Source organism: Thamnophis sirtalis, unplaced genomic scaffold, assembly GCF_051295495.1.
Source record: "Thamnophis sirtalis isolate CommonGarterSnake01/CBP01778 unplaced genomic scaffold, rThaSir2_p1.2 scaffold_5, whole genome shotgun sequence".
In the NCBI taxonomy this organism is placed as follows: domain Eukaryota; kingdom Metazoa; phylum Chordata; class Lepidosauria; order Squamata; family Natricidae; genus Thamnophis; species Thamnophis sirtalis.
In genome coordinates, this window is record NW_028261385.1 from 64,096,791 (window position 1) to 64,114,006 (window position 17,216).

At 34.0% G+C, this 17,216-nt stretch overlaps 1 protein-coding gene across 2 annotated transcripts in view; it reads right to left on the minus strand.

Moving 5' to 3' along the window:
• Nucleotides 1-17,216, minus strand: part of DAPK1 (death associated protein kinase 1) — a 70,440-nt gene that overhangs the window by 9,058 nt on the left and 44,166 nt on the right. For both annotated transcript variants that reach the window (XM_087715923.1, XM_087715922.1), the window contains exons 16-21: nt 16,627-16,824; nt 14,949-15,146; nt 10,936-11,034; nt 6,996-7,073; nt 5,265-5,487; nt 351-539 (exon numbers count right to left, since the gene is read on the minus strand). In XM_087715923.1, the coding sequence (XP_087572049.1) occupies nt 351-539; nt 5,265-5,487; nt 6,996-7,073; nt 10,936-11,034; nt 14,949-15,146; nt 16,627-16,824 (985 nt within the window). The remainder of the gene's footprint in view (nt 1-350; nt 540-5,264; nt 5,488-6,995; nt 7,074-10,935; nt 11,035-14,948; nt 15,147-16,626; nt 16,825-17,216) is intronic.

Here is a 17,216-nt window from a genome sequence, read left to right on the forward strand (position 1 = left end):
GGCCTATGAAGCGGTATATAAGTCTACTGCTATTGCTATTACTATTTATTACATGGAACTTTGCATATTCAAGATTTTTTAAAAAACTAAATGTTGCTGAAGTTCTGGAAATAGTTAATGCAATGCATAAAAAATGGATTAAAGTCAGTGGTGGGTTGCCAATTTTTGTTACTTCGGGCATGTGCGATGCGTATGCGCAGAAGAGTCCGAGCGGAGCCTCCCACCGTCTCACTACCCATTCGCCCGATCCGGGAGCAACCCACCTCTGGTTAAAGCAGAACTTGTTTGCACCAAAGACCTTGCCAGTGATATTAAAATACACTTATAATGCACCAAACTTTTTGCTTTACCATTCAAATAAGCATTCTGCACATCAATGCACTTCGTGGACTGGTCATCCATGGAGCAGTGGGAATGATGAGAGGGAGAAACAAATACTTCCAACATCCCTTTGGTCAGGCCTGGCTCAAACATCATGCTTCGGCTTCTCACGCTAACATTCTCACAGCCAGGATACAGATTTGAAATACTTACTGAAACTGGATTAGGCAAAGAATATAAATTAAAGATTACAAACTTTGGAAAATTGGCCACTTAATGATTTCAAACTCTGTAGAATTAAAAGCAGTAAGTGTAGGCTTGACAAGATAATGAAAAGTCCTAGTACCATTAGCAGTCAGAGCTGTCAATTTTCCTTAGAAAAGAACTTCAGTTTTTGGGAACAGCCCTTTTTTGTACATTTTTTCTCATATTCCCAATTATGAATAAGAAACAAAAGAAAGTGAGCAAAATCACTTCTCTTTCCCCCTTCCCTCCTCCATTGCTTTTCTATTTACTTTTATATTTTATAATACTTCATAACTGAATAAAAATGTTAAAACCAAACAGCTGGGTTTTTAATTATTTAATGTAATGTGATGTAATTTAATGAACATCAGAATTCCCATCTACACATGCACCATGCATCCATGTGGATGATTATGATGGCGATTTGTTTACCCTTTTTCTTCTGCAATAAATCTTTTTTTTTAAACTTTAAAATGAATATTTTTATTTTCCATTTCCATAACATATAATCACATGTATATTATTACATAGACAATCTTCTGCAAAAAATCTTGACTGAGGATGCTGGACTGTCCCTGAACAGTATACACTGTGCTGTAACCACTGAACTGGAAGGTGAAGTTGCTCAAAGGCTTCTTCCAATTTGAAAGCACTTTCACTTAGATTATCAATATGCTATTCTGTATTATCAAAGAAACTATTTTCCAAGTGGAGAAATAAACGGAGAGAATTCCCTGATGGGCCTTAACTTCCTTTTATATATATTTGTACTCTTTTAATGTCCTCTAGTGGAGAACCAAGTTACTACACCAGTATGTTAAAAATATCCTATATTTTCAATATAATGGAGCAGGATCATCTGCAAACCTATTTTTAACGCTTAAGAAATTCAGAAGTGTCTTAATGAGTTAAATAATATGAATAAGAAGAAAGGATAGGTATTGACTAATGATTTCACTTTCAGTCTTAGGCAAGTAATTCAGTGGATTTAGTGGAATGAATTCCTTTTCTCTAGATATAAGAAAGATAGAATCTTTTAAAGCAGGGGATTTTCTCACACCTTGAAAATATGGCATATTTACAAATGGAAATATATTTTCCAAATGTATGAATTAAATAAACGGTCTTTGTATACTATTGGACCATTTTACATAGCATTGAACTTTAGCACACTGCAGATTAAAAAGTCATCAGATGTTGTCTAAAATGCTGGATTAGGAAGGGCACTGGGTCAGCCTCTCATCCAAACCTGACTCACAAGGTTACTGTTGTTGGGAAAACTAAGAGGAGGATCCTTCAACTTCTGGGGCAAAAAATAGGATTATAAATCTAACTCTTTCCAAAAACATGGACGGTAATATATTTATCATACTGTAGGTAAGGAGAAACTCTTAGATGTGAAGCACAAGTAAATAGTAGATACAATTATCCTCAAGTTAACTCTGCTAAGAAAGGCAAAGATTATGCTCAACAGGAGTATACTAAACATCAGAAAATAGATTCAAAGTGGGTTAGTGCAACTTGTTCTTGAAACACTAACTGCCAACTGACAATGAAAGTAAATGACTGTATGTATACACAGTTGTGTTGACAAACAGGTGCAATCTTTGAAATTGGCGCATGAATTTTCCAAAGGGTGCACCTGTTATGATGCCTCAAGTAAGAACAAAGAACAAAAGGGTTGCATGGCAGAATATTCAAGACTTTGATGGTCTGCTCCAATACCTCACTGACTGATTTCATTTTTTTCTGTTTCAAAAGGCAACACGATCAGACCTTACCCACAGAACCTACAAAATCAAAGTTAATTTCCAATTTCTCTTTCTAATATAAAATGTAACCATTCAGGAATACGACAGAGGCCAGGGGTTTAGTCAAAAAGAGTGTGTGTCAAAGAAGGCTATCCTTCATTCCAAGTTTAAAAAGCCCAACAAATATATTGAGGAATCCAAAGGGCATCTTTTCAAATTTTTGACTGAAGAGAATATAGTGATCTTTATGAATACAGATCTGAGAGCAATACAGCAATTTGGTTGGTTGCTTTGACTTCAGACATGTCAAGGGCAGGGTTGAATGGAAACTGAACCATTTTTTTTAACTAAATCCTATCTCTCCATGCAACATATCAAAAGCTGCCCAGGGAATGCTGGTACATTTCTTCACCAGATGGAACAATTTATTATATGGCTCAGATTTTCATCTCTCGTCTCTGACTTGCTTCTCAACCAATATCATAATTTCCAATAGGGATGGAGTGCATATTCTTTTTTAATCTTACTACCTAAGTCGATTTTTTGATAGCTGACTGGCTCAGTTCTGTTCCTGTTTTCCAGATGGACCAGTTTAATGCTGCATTCAGTCCTCAGGAATCCAAAAGGACTGCCCTTTGTCAATAAAAGAGTCAGAAAAACTAAGCAAGCTACAATATCAGTTTTCAGTAATTCACTGGGAATTGCATCTCAAAACTGAATTCTGTTTTTGAGTGAATTTTTTTTCAGTGCTCTGGAAGAAAGGCTAGTTACCATTATTCAATTTTGCATCCCAATAAAAGCAAACATTGGCAAGCTCCAAATAAAAGAAAAGGTTATTTCCAGATATTCAAGCTGTTTCTGCAAAACATCACTGACCTTGATAGAGAAGGATTTTGTTTAAGATAACAATTCATCCTATCAAAACTAAGTTAGCATTCTGTTAGATAAACTAATTAGATAGTATAGTTTTCTTACTCTTAAGCTAAAATAAAGCTCTATGCAATTTTCATTTAGGGGCTTTAACCTCACTTCTAGAGCAAGAAAGAATGCTCCTGCTCTGTTTTTGTATAGTACCTGACAACATTTTAGATATTTCAATATAGCTATCATGGAAAACTCTTTTCTTCTATTCTTTGGTCAGTTTTACAAGTACCCTTTATAGGATTTGATTTTGAGATTTCTTAGCATTCTGATTCCCAGAACACACCCCAGTCTGACAATATCCTGTTCAAAATGTGGCAAAATATTTTTAGCCTTTGTTCACATTGTGTTAAAACCAATGAACAAACAAAGCATTTGAGTATGTATGGTGATTAAATCAAGCTTCTTTCTCAAGGGCCTTGACCTGATCTACCTTTTCTTAACAGGCATTAAAGACTAAATACTCAAGAATTAAACAAGTAATGGGAACTTACCTCCCATCCAATTTTGAAACCTTGTTTTTCAGGCTGTTCAACCTTGGCAAATTTTAAGATTTGTGGACTTTAACTCCCAGAATTCCCTAGCCAGCCATGGTGGCTGGAAATTCTGGGAGTTGAAATCCACAAGTCTTAATGCTGTCAAGGTTGGATAGCCCAAATATAAAGTATCTATTGAGAGTAAAAACAAGCATGATGCTTTATAAGAAGAACTTTATCTTACTTATCATGCAGATTTCCATCTATGGAAGGATGATCTGTTAAAACACTTATAGTAAAGTGAAAAAAAGAATCCTAACAAATGCCTCATCGAAAGTTCTTAAGCATAACAGCTATACATGACAACCAACAGAAGAGATTTGTTTTAAAAGATAATAGTGTAAAATATAAAAAAACTTATGATTATAATGGAATATAAGCTATTTTAAAATATTTACGATCTCTATGGAATATAAACTTTTGTTTCTAATTTACAAAAGAAGCCATTGCAAATGGAGCCCCACTGTATTTTTGGTTTTTTTTGCAATGGTGTGGTTGCAAAATCTTTATTAACAGTGTGCAATTGTGCATAATTCCCAGGCTTCTTGCCCCCAAACCTTGTGAAATGTTGATGTTTTATGATATATCACTTGAAAAAAGAACTTGAAAGCGTTTGGTTTTTATCATGTGGAATAAAACGTTTGTGACAGCTCAAGATAGACAAAAATAGATCTCATTTTTTGGGGGGAGGGCAAGAGACTGGGGTGCCTTAAGCACTAACAATTTCTGTTCTCAGAAGCCCTCTTAACAATTTGACTATTGTTGCTGTGAAAGGTTTAGCTATGGCAATCACTTCAGAAGCATAGTTTACTAATTATTTCACTAATTTATTTCAGATATAAAGATGGATTTACTGAGGGCTAGATATATGAGTCAGGGATATTGCCTTTTCCTTGTACTATAAAAGCAACATTTGGGCAGTAGAAAAACATACTTCCTTCACAATTAACTATAATGAATTCCAGTGTGTTATTGTTTTTCATACCTTGCCCATTTTAAACCTTTGATAATTATGAAACATAAAGATGCTCTCGAATTGAGATTGACTCATAGTAACTACAGGGAGACAATCATGCCATTTCATTGGCAATAGTTTTATATTACTAACTTTAGAGATGCTTTTGGAGATCATTTATTCAAATACTGACTAGATCACCATGACATACTACCTTAATGTATCACTGAAACAGAAAACAGGCTATATATAGCAAATGAAACAAATTTCACTTTCATCACTACACTGACAATGCTCTACTATTTTGAAATACTACTTTTATTCCACTTGAGTATGCATTTCCTTTCGTGATGGCATAAACGTTTCTCATTTCTCTCTAAAAATAATCTCATTCAGCCTCCGTTTACAAAGGAGTGCAGAATTGCATTACAGAATGCGTCCATACTACTATAAATGCATAATGAAAAGAGCTATTCTTATCATAATATTTTTCTAGTGCTGATAGCACAAAATAAACATCCTTAAAAGTGGTACCTGTTGGCTTATTAGATAAAGGTGAAGGAGGAAATCGGACAGAATTTGTAGAAGCGAGCCTAGGTCTGCGCCTTCTGAAGAAGCTTCTTAGTAGCCCACACTTTAAAGACTCCACAAGAGTTGTTTTCCCAGATGCAGAGTGGCCAAAGAGTTTAATTTTTATTCTTGGCTGTAGATTATGAGTAGGTCTAAGATGCTGGATGAATAATGCCCTATGTGTATCCTAAAGGTAAAACAGGTATTAAATCAGGCATAGTTATGATGAGAAATATTAGACTAAATATACTTCATAATATACTTTTTTTTAAAAAAAGGACAGCTACCCAGATTTAGCATTCTGATTAAAATAACAAATCATTATTTAAGTAACTAACAATATTATTAATTACCCGGTCTTATGTGTCTAAGTAGTTTAGAACAAAATGAATTAAATACAAACAACACAAAAATAAAACAATAAATTAAAAATACAACCAACATGGCAATACCTACAAGGATCCCATGCCTATCTGCTAGCATCAAAAGCTCATTCCATGATTATTTAACAGAGATGGGAGAACTGATAGGCCTTCTTAAAATTTCTAAACTAGATGGGTAGAGTTCACTGATGTTCAGCTGCTACAGGTTTTACTTTTTATACTACGAAGCATATCTATTTTATTGTAAGCTGCCTAGAGTCATGTATGTGAAATGTGAAATGGGTGGCTATATAAATCCAACGAATGAATAAGGCAATGGATGGTGCAGTAAGAATAATAAGAATAGATGACAAATATTGGAGAATATCTAAAGATTATGGCATAAAGCAATCATGGTGATCTCATTGGTTATTGGCACAGTGGGTGTCATATAAAAAAATATTGAATGGCACTTAGAAAATCTGTGCAGTGACAAAATTTCCATCTAGCAATTACATAAGGCTACAATGCTTGGATCAGTGCATATACACCAATACATTATGGCATCCTAGATTCTTGGGAAGAATCTAATGTGTATGAAGAGGAACAGTAGCTAAAAAATTAGCAGCTGTGATTTCATATTCATATATGCCAGTTAGGTATTTATATGCCACATAACTCCCTATGACTTATAAGGCTTTGTTAGTTGTGGCTAAATGGCAATAGCAATAGCACTTAAGTTATATACCGCTTCACAGTATTTTACAGCCCTATCTAAGCGGTATACAGAGTTAGGAGCAACAATCTGGGGCCTTGTTTTACTGACCTCGGAAGGATGGAAGGCTGAGTCAACCTTCAGCCAATCAGGATCAAAAAATCAAACTCCTGGCAGTGTGAGCAGAGTTAGCCTGCTGTAGTGCACTTTAAGCCATTATTACTATTCAAATGGAATTTGTCCTTTTTCACTAAACAATTTCAATTAATATCAAAATTACTTGCATTTGTATTTTATAATTAAACTAAAACTAGTACTCTCTTATAATTAAGGTATTCATTGCTAAATGTTTACTTTATTTCCAGAATTTCCCCAAGACGACTACAGAACTTTGTCAAATTGAGAACTGACAACAAATTATTACACAATCACTGTTTCCAAATTTCTTGAAACTTTTTTTCATAACGCCTTTTAAAGTGTTAGGTGAAGTGATACAAATCTGGATTCTTCATTATAAGTCACTGTGTGCTTACCATAAGATGCTTTGAGAACTTACTTAAAACAGAAAGACAGGGTATACATTTAAATATAAATAATAGTGCAATTTCATTCCTTTACCTTTTTCAATCTTGTAAGCAGACTGGCTACATGATCATGCTGCTCTGCTCTAGCCAAATCTTCTGCTGTTTTTCCATCCTATAAGAAGACAAAAAGTCAATTAAAATGAATTTTTGTTCATGTCTGAATAAGTACCATCCTTCTATTGATTTTAGGATGATAAGAAAATATGGAATCTTTAATGTATTTAACATCATAACTATCTCATCATTTCTAGATCAATTTACAATTATTTGATATTTGATGTTTAAAGTTTAACATCTTAAAGGAACTTTTCACTTTCTCAAACTGTGTTCTTTTTCTTTTAGTGAGCAATACAAAAATGCTTTAAAATATGGTGAAGTAGATATGTTTTTCCTGATCTAATAAGAAGCAAGGTATTGGAAATTATCAGTGTTAAAGTATTAAAGCTTATAAGAAGCACAGAATTTTATTTAGTTATTTAACTAATACATTTATTAAAGGACCACCTCTCTCCTGTTCTACTAAATCTGGTAGGAGCAGCATACTCTTGCTGCAATCAATTAAAGAATGCCAAGAAGCATGTCTTTTCAGTTGTGGCACCTAACTTCTGTAACACCTGATCACCTGAAAGGCTTAGCCTGACCCAGGATCATTTTGCTCAATATATAAATGAATAAATAAAAGTGGCTTTGAGACATTTGTTTAATTGGGTTCACTTTATTTAGTTTTAGGACTTTTGTGGAAAACTGATGTTTTAGGTTATACTTATAAATGTTTAACATTCAAAAGGGTTCACAAACTTGTAAGCACTATTGTAAACTCTTGTGTACATTTTCATGATTTTCTTTCCCAAACATGAAACCAAACATGCATCAGCCAAGGTGGCACAGTGGTTAAATGCAGCACTGCAGGCTACTTCAGCTGACTGCAGTTCTGCTGTTCGGCTGTTCAAATCTCACCGGCTCAGGGTTGACTCAGCCTTCCATCCTTCCGAGGTGGATAAAATGTGGACCCAGGATTGTTGTTGGGGCAATATGCTGACTCTGTAAACCGCTTAGAGAGGGCTGAAAGCCCTATGAAGCGGTATATAAGTCTAACTGCTATTGCTATAGCAGTATCACTTACAGCTTTTGCCTTACAAGCATCGATCTAAGCAATGCTTACAACAGTGACGGCGAACCTTTTAGACACAGAGTGCCCAAACTATGTGCATGCACATGCCCAAACTGAAAGGTGCACGTGTGAATGCATGCATAGGCATGTGTGCATGCATGCATGGACATGCACGCTTGTGCAACAGAGACTGAAGACCAGCTGGCCGGCAGGAGGCGGGGCATCTCAACACCAGCAAGAGGTAAGATCTTTTTCTTTTGTGAGCTTCTGTTTCGTCGTTTGCTGGGAAACAGAAGGTCACGAAAGAAATGTCAGAGATCTGACCTGGGGTGACGGTGCACATACCAGCAGAGAGGGCTCTGCATGCTACCTCTGGCATGCGTGCCATAGGTTAGCCATCACGGGCTTCCAATATAGGCTTTATTTCTATGAAGGATACCACTGGTACTGAGCTTGAAGCTTTCAGCTGAATATGCGCTTTTTATATAATAACTGAAAGTGATGTGTTAATTATTTATTTGTTCTACAGACACACATTCAGGTAGCCCTCAACTTACGACCACAATTGAGCCCAAAATTTATGTTGCCAAGTGAGAAATTTATTAAGTGAATTTTGCCCCATTTTACGACTTTTCTCTCCACATTTGTTAAATGAATGGCTGCAGTTCTTAAAATAGTAAAATGGTTGTTAAGTGAATCTGTATTCCCCACTGACTTTGCTTGTCAGAAGGTCGCAAAAGAGGATCACATGATTCTAGGACACTGCAACTGTTATAAATGAGAGTCAGTTGTCAAGAATTCACATGTAAATCACATGACCATGGAGATGCTGCAATGGTCATAAGTGTGAAAAATGGTCATGTCACTTTTTCAGCGCCGATGTAACTTCAAATGGTCACTAAGTGAACTGTTGTAAGTTGAGGACTACCTGTACTTAACAAGGAGATGCACTGATTGTTCTCATTTTCTCCATAGATATAAGCAGAATATTAGAATTAAATCTTCCGTTGTATTAATGTGGATGGAAGATAATGGGCCAACTATTAATTGTTTTCAAATTGTTGTAACCTACTCTATAAGGTAAGTTTTTAGAAATAAAAATTAGAAGAGTTAAAAGGCATTTTTATTTCATGGCAACAACATAAAGTAGTAGAATGCTCCACGCTGCCCAGCCTAGGTTAATATTTTTATGGGGGGTTAATAAATGCCAAAATCTTTCTGCCCAGAAATACAAATCAGCATAAGGGCCTAAAAATTATTTCCTCACAACACTATCTGAAGCTTAAGAGTATTCTTATATTTTTAGAGCTTATATTTCCAGGGGGATCTGGGTTTTTTTCCCCCCAGCAAGAGGCAGTTATCTTATTTGCATATTCTAGCACTTGGAACAATTTATATGCATTTTTATCCCTCTATATCTTTGCAAAGAATAATTAGATCAAACAAATGCCACATAAGCGATAGCTAAAAATACACAAATGCAAATAAGGATTTAAATTTTCTGTTTTGGCTGGCACAAACATAAGAACAGAAATAACCAGATGAAGATGATATCTAAAATGCAGGAATTATTTACAATGTAGCATTTGTTTAGGCCTAATGCATTATAGATTAGTGGTTACTATTCTTGGTATTATTAGGAATTAATTTATACAGTTAATAATCAGATTTTTTCCCCAATCTCCAATGCATTTTTTTTCGAAGGCTAAACCTTAGCCTTATTTTGTCCCTCTTTTGCTTTTTGGTGATAATGTTAGCATGTTTACAAGCACAACAGAATTCTGTAATTCAATATTTTCTGATTGATTATGTGCTATTAAGTTGGTGTCAACTCTTAGTGACTACACAGATTTTCTCCATGAAAATCTGTCCCTGGTCTGATCCTTGAACCCATTGCCATGGTGTCTGAGTTTATCCAGCTTGTTGCTGATTATCCATTTATTTCCTTCCACATTTCTCAACATTATAGATTTTTCAGAGGAGCTCATTTGTCTCTTAAAAACCTTGGACTGATTTTGTTCATTTCATTTGTTGTTTTCTTGGCTATCCTTGGTATTCTCAGAAATCTTCAAGCTCAGAAGCATCAAGGCTCTATCTGGCTTTTTCAAAATTAATGTTCACTTCCACAAGTGTCACAGGCAATACCACTGTCTGCACTATTCTGATCTGCATAGGTATAAAAACATCCCAACATATTTTTTTCCAAAGTCTTCATGACACTCTGTAAAGTGCTAGTCTATGATCTATTTCTTCAGCATATTTTTGATGGCTGATCCTAAAAGGCAGAAGCTATTTACTATTTTAATTCTAAGGTTGGTTTTTGTACTGGTTTGGTCTTTATATTCAAACTTAGTCTTACATTTTTCACTGTGCTCCTTAACTTTATTACAGTTGTATTTATATATTTGAGGAGAGGGGACACAAGTTACTTATTGGAGGTTGATGGAAGATGACTCTTCAGTAAACACATAAATACGTACATGTATGCGGACATAAAATTCTGTGTCTTGATTTCTTTATGCAATATTGTTGATTGCATTTCAGCTGCCATAAATGGATCAAGTTAGTAATTGCATACTGTTAGTTTTATAATAGTAACATGACTGTGTTGTCAGAAATGCCTTGTTATGACTACAAATATAGTAGAAATAAAGAATATATAAAGGCTGATTTCTCTGGCAATACTAAAAATGAAATACCATCTTTTATAGCACTGAATTGGGCATGTCTTCCAAAAGGTTCAATACAGCTGGACTAGTTGGGAACCATCTGCAAACAAACAGCTGAACTCAGGGAGTAGTAAGGACTCTATTGATTTAATAGAAAACTGTCAATAAGCAGAAAACAAAAAGATCCTACTTACAGATGTTAAAGCCTCCACATTAGCCCCGCTAAGACAGAGGTACCGGACCACATCAAGGATTCCATTATTTGCAGCCAGATGTAAAGGAGTTCGCCCATACTATAAAAGAAACATGGTGTTTTTGTTGAGTAACAAATTAGTAAATCTACAAATTCATTTTGTGGTCGGTTGGAAAGAAAAATATGCCCTCAGTAGAACAGTTGAAATATATCAAGCAATTTATAATGGGAAAAGTCCTATAAAATATCTATTTTACAGGAATGAGGCACACAAGAGCATAACAACTAGAACAACAGGACAGCTTGTCATCTCAGATGCACATCTGGTTTTCAATTCTTCTTGGCCAAGTGACCAAATTTTACTTACATTAGAAATCAAAAATTAATTTTAAATTTTCATGCACTGCTATATCTTTGCTCTTAAAAATGTTATGAACTTCCATCTTTACAGTTCAGATGATGGCAATTCTTTAGAGCTGTCTAGACTTATATATGTACTACTGTAATTTCAGCTATACAGACAACTCCCACAAAGTGCAGAGATTTATTGAGCCAAGCATAAAGTGTTCCAAGATATATTTATAGCATACAAAGAGCTTTCAATCTATTTTGAGCCTACTAATCTGAAGTAAAACAGGACAACTATTAAAAAAAGGTAATTTCCTCATACTAAAAAAAGCCCACACACCATACAAACTCAAACTAGGTCCACAATTAGCTAGTGAATTATGACAAATAAGTAAATATTAGAATAACTCAGCTCATTGTATGAGACAGAAATAAGAAAAATTTCATTTTATGTTTTAATTTCTGTTGCGGTAAGGAACAATTCCACTATATTAGCAGAAGTTTTTGGAATTTTTAATTTTGTCAATAGTTTTATTCTCTATTGATGACTTTAAAACAACTGAACATTAGGAAGCAAGATGAATTTGTCAGTTAATTATATATCAGTAGGAAAAACTGAAAAATGTTTATAAATTCTGTGGAATTAGGATTTTGGCAGGAAAAAGATATATAATAAAAAGTTTATTTTCTTATATTCCTTGAGGAAGGCAGAAAAACACCACACTTTCTCTATCCAATTCCCCTTCTCAATTATATTGCAATACAATTCTTAGATTTTAAATTGATAACCATCTGGTCTTGAACAATACAATTGGACAATGCTTACTGTCCAGTAGAGAAAACTTTGAATTGGGTATAAAAGAAACATATTGTCTCATCTATCCATTCTACAAATCCTGGAAAATAGGTTCAATTTTTTTTATATTATGTTTTAGTTTATTCAAAAAAAATTAAAATATAAAGCACCAAAATATTAAAAAAATAAAAGAACAAATCAACAAAAAAACCTGACAGAAATGTGTTTTGAAAGAAAATTAACTAAAATATCTAACATCCTCCCTAGGTGAATTCTGACAATATTGTAACAACATTACAATAATAATGTAACAATATTAGTTTCCCATCCTTTGTGAAAACAGGAAAAATAATTCAAATTGTTGAACTACTAAATCTACTTGCAAATTATTAGCCTATCATCTTTAAACTATATTAATACCAAAATGTTTAACAGTAAAAACAATAATAATGAACTTATGCAAGAGTATACTAATAATAGCAATTGTAAACAATAATAAGGAAAAGACAAGATTAAAATTGCAAAACCTTCTGTTAACAAACTGTTATTGTAGTCAACTCATAGAAAATTTACCATTGCTTCAATCCTAAATCATCCCAAATATCAGTCCTAACTGATACCAGATCAAATATCCATGTTTGCTTCTTTATACCATCTCTTATCAATTGTTGATTGATTAGATACCATAAGTCAAAGTCTCCAAAGCCAATCTATCTTCTCCCAAAAAACCAGATAACAATAGCACTTAGACTTATATACCGCTTTACAGTGCTTTACTGCCTTCTGTAAGCAGTTTACAGAGTCAGCATATTGCCCCTAACAATCTGTTTTTTTACCCACCTCGGAAGGATGGAAGGCTGAGTCAACCTTGAGCCTGGTGAGATTTGAACTGCCAAATTGCAGTCAAAAAAAGTAACCTGCAGTACTGCAATCTAACCACTGTGCCACTGTGACTCATAAAATCATTCTTCAATTAGATGTATGAAGTCCATTTCCCAGGCTCCATCAACCCCCCCCCCCCCAAAAAAAGCCCATTTGCCATTTATCCACCCACCCAAGTTTGATCTAAACTTGAATTCCTCTAGAACAGGTTTAGGGGATGCTGAGAATAGAGTAAAACTGACCCCTTTTCTTGATTATATTATTTTAGAATTATTTTGAATAAAATTATTCATTATTTTGAAATAGGTTTAAAATAAATCAGCAGACAATAATCCAGGTGGCCCATAGCAAGAAAAATAAGAATCTGCTAAGAATATCATGTGTTTAAGGTGCAACAGTCACAGAAAAAAATTCAATCATATACTTTCTAAGTTTTTATGGGTTTTATGTCCTTTCTAGAACTCTATCCCAAAGCACTTGATTGATTGATTTGTGCTAATGTTATTCTCAGAAGAAGTTGAATAAAAACAACTACAAGCCAATTTTTATTTGGAAACATCTATCTCCCTTTTTGGAACCAATTCCAAATTCCTTACATGTTTTACTCCCTAAAATTTTTTTGTGCCAAATCCTCTGGACCAACCAAAGATAAGATAATCGAAATAACAAAAGCTGGATTGTTTGCTCTTAATTCTGCTTTCCTGATAAACAGTTTCTAGCAGGGCTCTGTTTTTAATTACTAAATCAGTCAAGATTACACTAATAGAAGAAGACAGAGGCCTCATTTACATAAACTTTTTACTTGGCAGCTGGTGACATTTACACTTAAAAATGATCCAAATATATGATTTCATGAGATCAGCCAAAAATCCAATGTTTTCATTTTGAAGTTTTAGCACAGAAGGTCACAGGGTTTTATTTTAGATGACAAAACTATACTGCAATTCTATTTAAATCTCTAAAATTCAAAAATGTTCCTTAATGCACTTTTGAAATCAATTGCTTTTTTCGGCAACTAAAATGTTTCATTATTCAGATGTTCATTATACAATACTGGACATTCAAATCTGTCTGGTTTTTTCATCATCCATCAACACCATGGAAAATAGACATAAGGAAATCCAGACAATCAAGATAATTATTTAGATTTTAATTCCCCCTCCCGATTTCATGCACTTTACTAACACATTTCCACAAAGCAAGTATATGAGGTATTGAGTTTTTAAATATCATTACTAGAATAACAACAGATATTTTTGCATTGCATTACTAATTTTTGAATGTATACTGAAATGCTAAAGAATATTGTCTGACAGATGTTTGTGATTAATTAAATGACAAAAAAGAGAAAAAGAAAAAATAGAGTTTGTCAGAGGGATATCCTCCCTAACTTTTTCTGATTTATAAAACATAATAATAATTCTTTTATCCTTTATCATTCATACACTTTTTTGCAATTAAATATTGGTTTACCTAGAGCAGTCACCTTCTTATTCTACCTGATACACAGAATGGAAAAACTTGATAATTATGTTGAAAGAAAGTATTCATCTACCTGCTACTGAAAAATATGACTGAATAATTAACTTGGAAATACAGATATATACTCATTATATTCAATCCATTCTACAGCCTATACTGCTTACTAATTGCTTATTTGGACAATGGCACAGAGAAGATACCTATGCAAGATAATATAGCTTCAAAAGTTCAAAACAAAATAAGCTGATAATAGTTTTTTAAAAAAGGACGAAAAGCAGTTTTCATTAGGAAAGCTAGCAAACAGATGCTGATGGGATCTCACATTTATTTTTCTATTGGTTCTAGCGTCTATAGGGAAAAATCCTTCTATGTCCTTAAAACATAGCTACTACACAAAAATGCAATCCTGTATTCTTCCCAAATATAAATGTATTTCATTTAAAAAAGGTATTTTAATGTACACTTATTATAAATATTTATAGGATTAGATTTATTATTTTTATTACCTTGTTTGTCATATCGATGTTACAGTTTGCTTCACAGAGTGCCATTACAATGGGGACATTTCCATCTTTGCATGCTACGTGAAGAGGAGCGTTACCATGTCTATCTTGAAAATCTATAGAACAACCTCGACTAATCAGCATTTTTACTACTTCTAGCTGACATCTTCGTACAGCAAGGTGAAGGGCTATATGTCCATCCTAAAACATAAACACAGGTAATTATTTCTTCTGCAGTGAACAAAATTCTCTCCCTCCCCCCCTCTCTCTCTTTACACACACACACACACACACACACACACACACACACACACACGTTTTTTTATTTGTGCTGATAAATAAATAAAGGGAGACTAGTATAGATCTATTTCATGAGCCTGTGGCCTAATGGCTAAGAAGTCTGCCTAGTATGTAAAAATGCCCAGGTTCAAATCCCAGTAAGGGTATGGCTAGCTGATGAGAGCTAAATAGCTTGAAATAGATCTATACTAGTCTCCCTTTATTTATTTATCAGCACAAATAAAAAAACACAAATATAACAAAGGCAACAGTAAAAAATATTGGGTTTCTGTCGTGATGGACTCTTGTGACGAGCCAATTGACAGATGATGGAGGCGGTTGGCTTCCTCCCATAATTGGGGCTTACCAGGGGTTGTAAAAATCTAATTAATACATACATACATACATACATACATACATACATACATACATATATATATATACACACATACATACATACATACACACACACACACACACATACATATACATATATACATACATACACACATATACACACACTTCTGTCATATTCAGATATAGATATGGAATATATTACATGGCTATAGTTATGGATGAATTCTACAGCAAAATAAGATTTTTTTTGCCTTTTTAATTCAATAATCATATATAAGAGATTTAATTTTCAAGAAAAAGAAATGATAATCTTTTGCCAAATTACCATATTTTCGCAAAAATAAGGTACCGTACATTTTCTCTTCCAAATGAATATCTAAAAATGTGTGTGTTTTATTTTACATTTGCTCAGTACATGATAATACAAGATAATGATGAATGCAAGCAAATGCGGGCAGAATGTACAATGAAAGCAAGGGTTTGAAATTAAAGCAAATGAGTAGGAGGAATTGCCATAACTTTGGGAGGGACTGGCTCTAGCTGGCTCTGCAGGTGAATGCTTGCAATGGAGCTCTCCTACAGAGCCTTTCCACATGAATGAGTGTAAGAAAAAAAAATAGAGATATCACTTAAAGTTACTTGGGCTTATTTTTTTACTTAGTTTGGAATAATCCTTTCTAAAACTATACGAAGTATGTAGTAGCAAAAGGGGATCATTCAGACTGAAAAAGGAAATCTGAAAGTAAATGAGAAAAATAAGGGAAGGGTACTGAACAATAAAGGCGACTGAAATATGAGTCAACCGTGAAGTCAAAAAATAACTAAAATGAGTTAGCAGAGTTAATCATACACAGTACTGAGATCTCATAAAAATAACTGCATTTACAATAGAACTGCTTATGAGTGCATTTAGTTTTTAAAGAATATCTTTATTTAATAATAAATAGTGACTGCTATATCCAAAGAGGTATTAAAGAATACAACACATACAGCTTTGTATTATTTAAAAGCTTGTTAAATGTTTCTCATTGAACCATAAACTAACCTTGTCAGTTGCATCAAGGTCAGCACCATGCTCTGCCAAGCATTCCACAATATCATGGTAACCTCTAGCTGAAGCTGTCAAAAGTGGAGTTTCCCCTTCTTTATTTTTAATGTTCACATTACAGCCTGCCTTACAAAGTGCTTTGGTAACAAGAAAATAGCCATGCCAAGCAGCACAGTGCAAAGGAGTTTCTTCTTCCTATAAAGTAATTTTGAAGGACTTACATTAATAAAGTTATATCCCACATTCTTTTTGCTTTGCCACTATTTAAAATACCATTTTAAATTTGGCTCAATTAATAAGTCACTTGGGTATATTCCGTGTCATTATTTATTCATGTTTCATGAGCTATCCTATAAATATAGGATATGATAGCAGTCTTCCAATATTTAAGGGGCTGTCACAAAAAAGAGGGAATCAACCTATTCTTCAAAGCACCTGAACTCCTGAATAGTTAATCAGTGGAATGGCTTGTCTCCAGAAGTTGTGGCTGCTCCATCACTGGAGGTTTTAAGAAGATATTGGAAAGCCATTTGTCTGGAACTCTCCTTCCAACTGTTATTCTGTTATTAAAATCTAACTCTGTATCT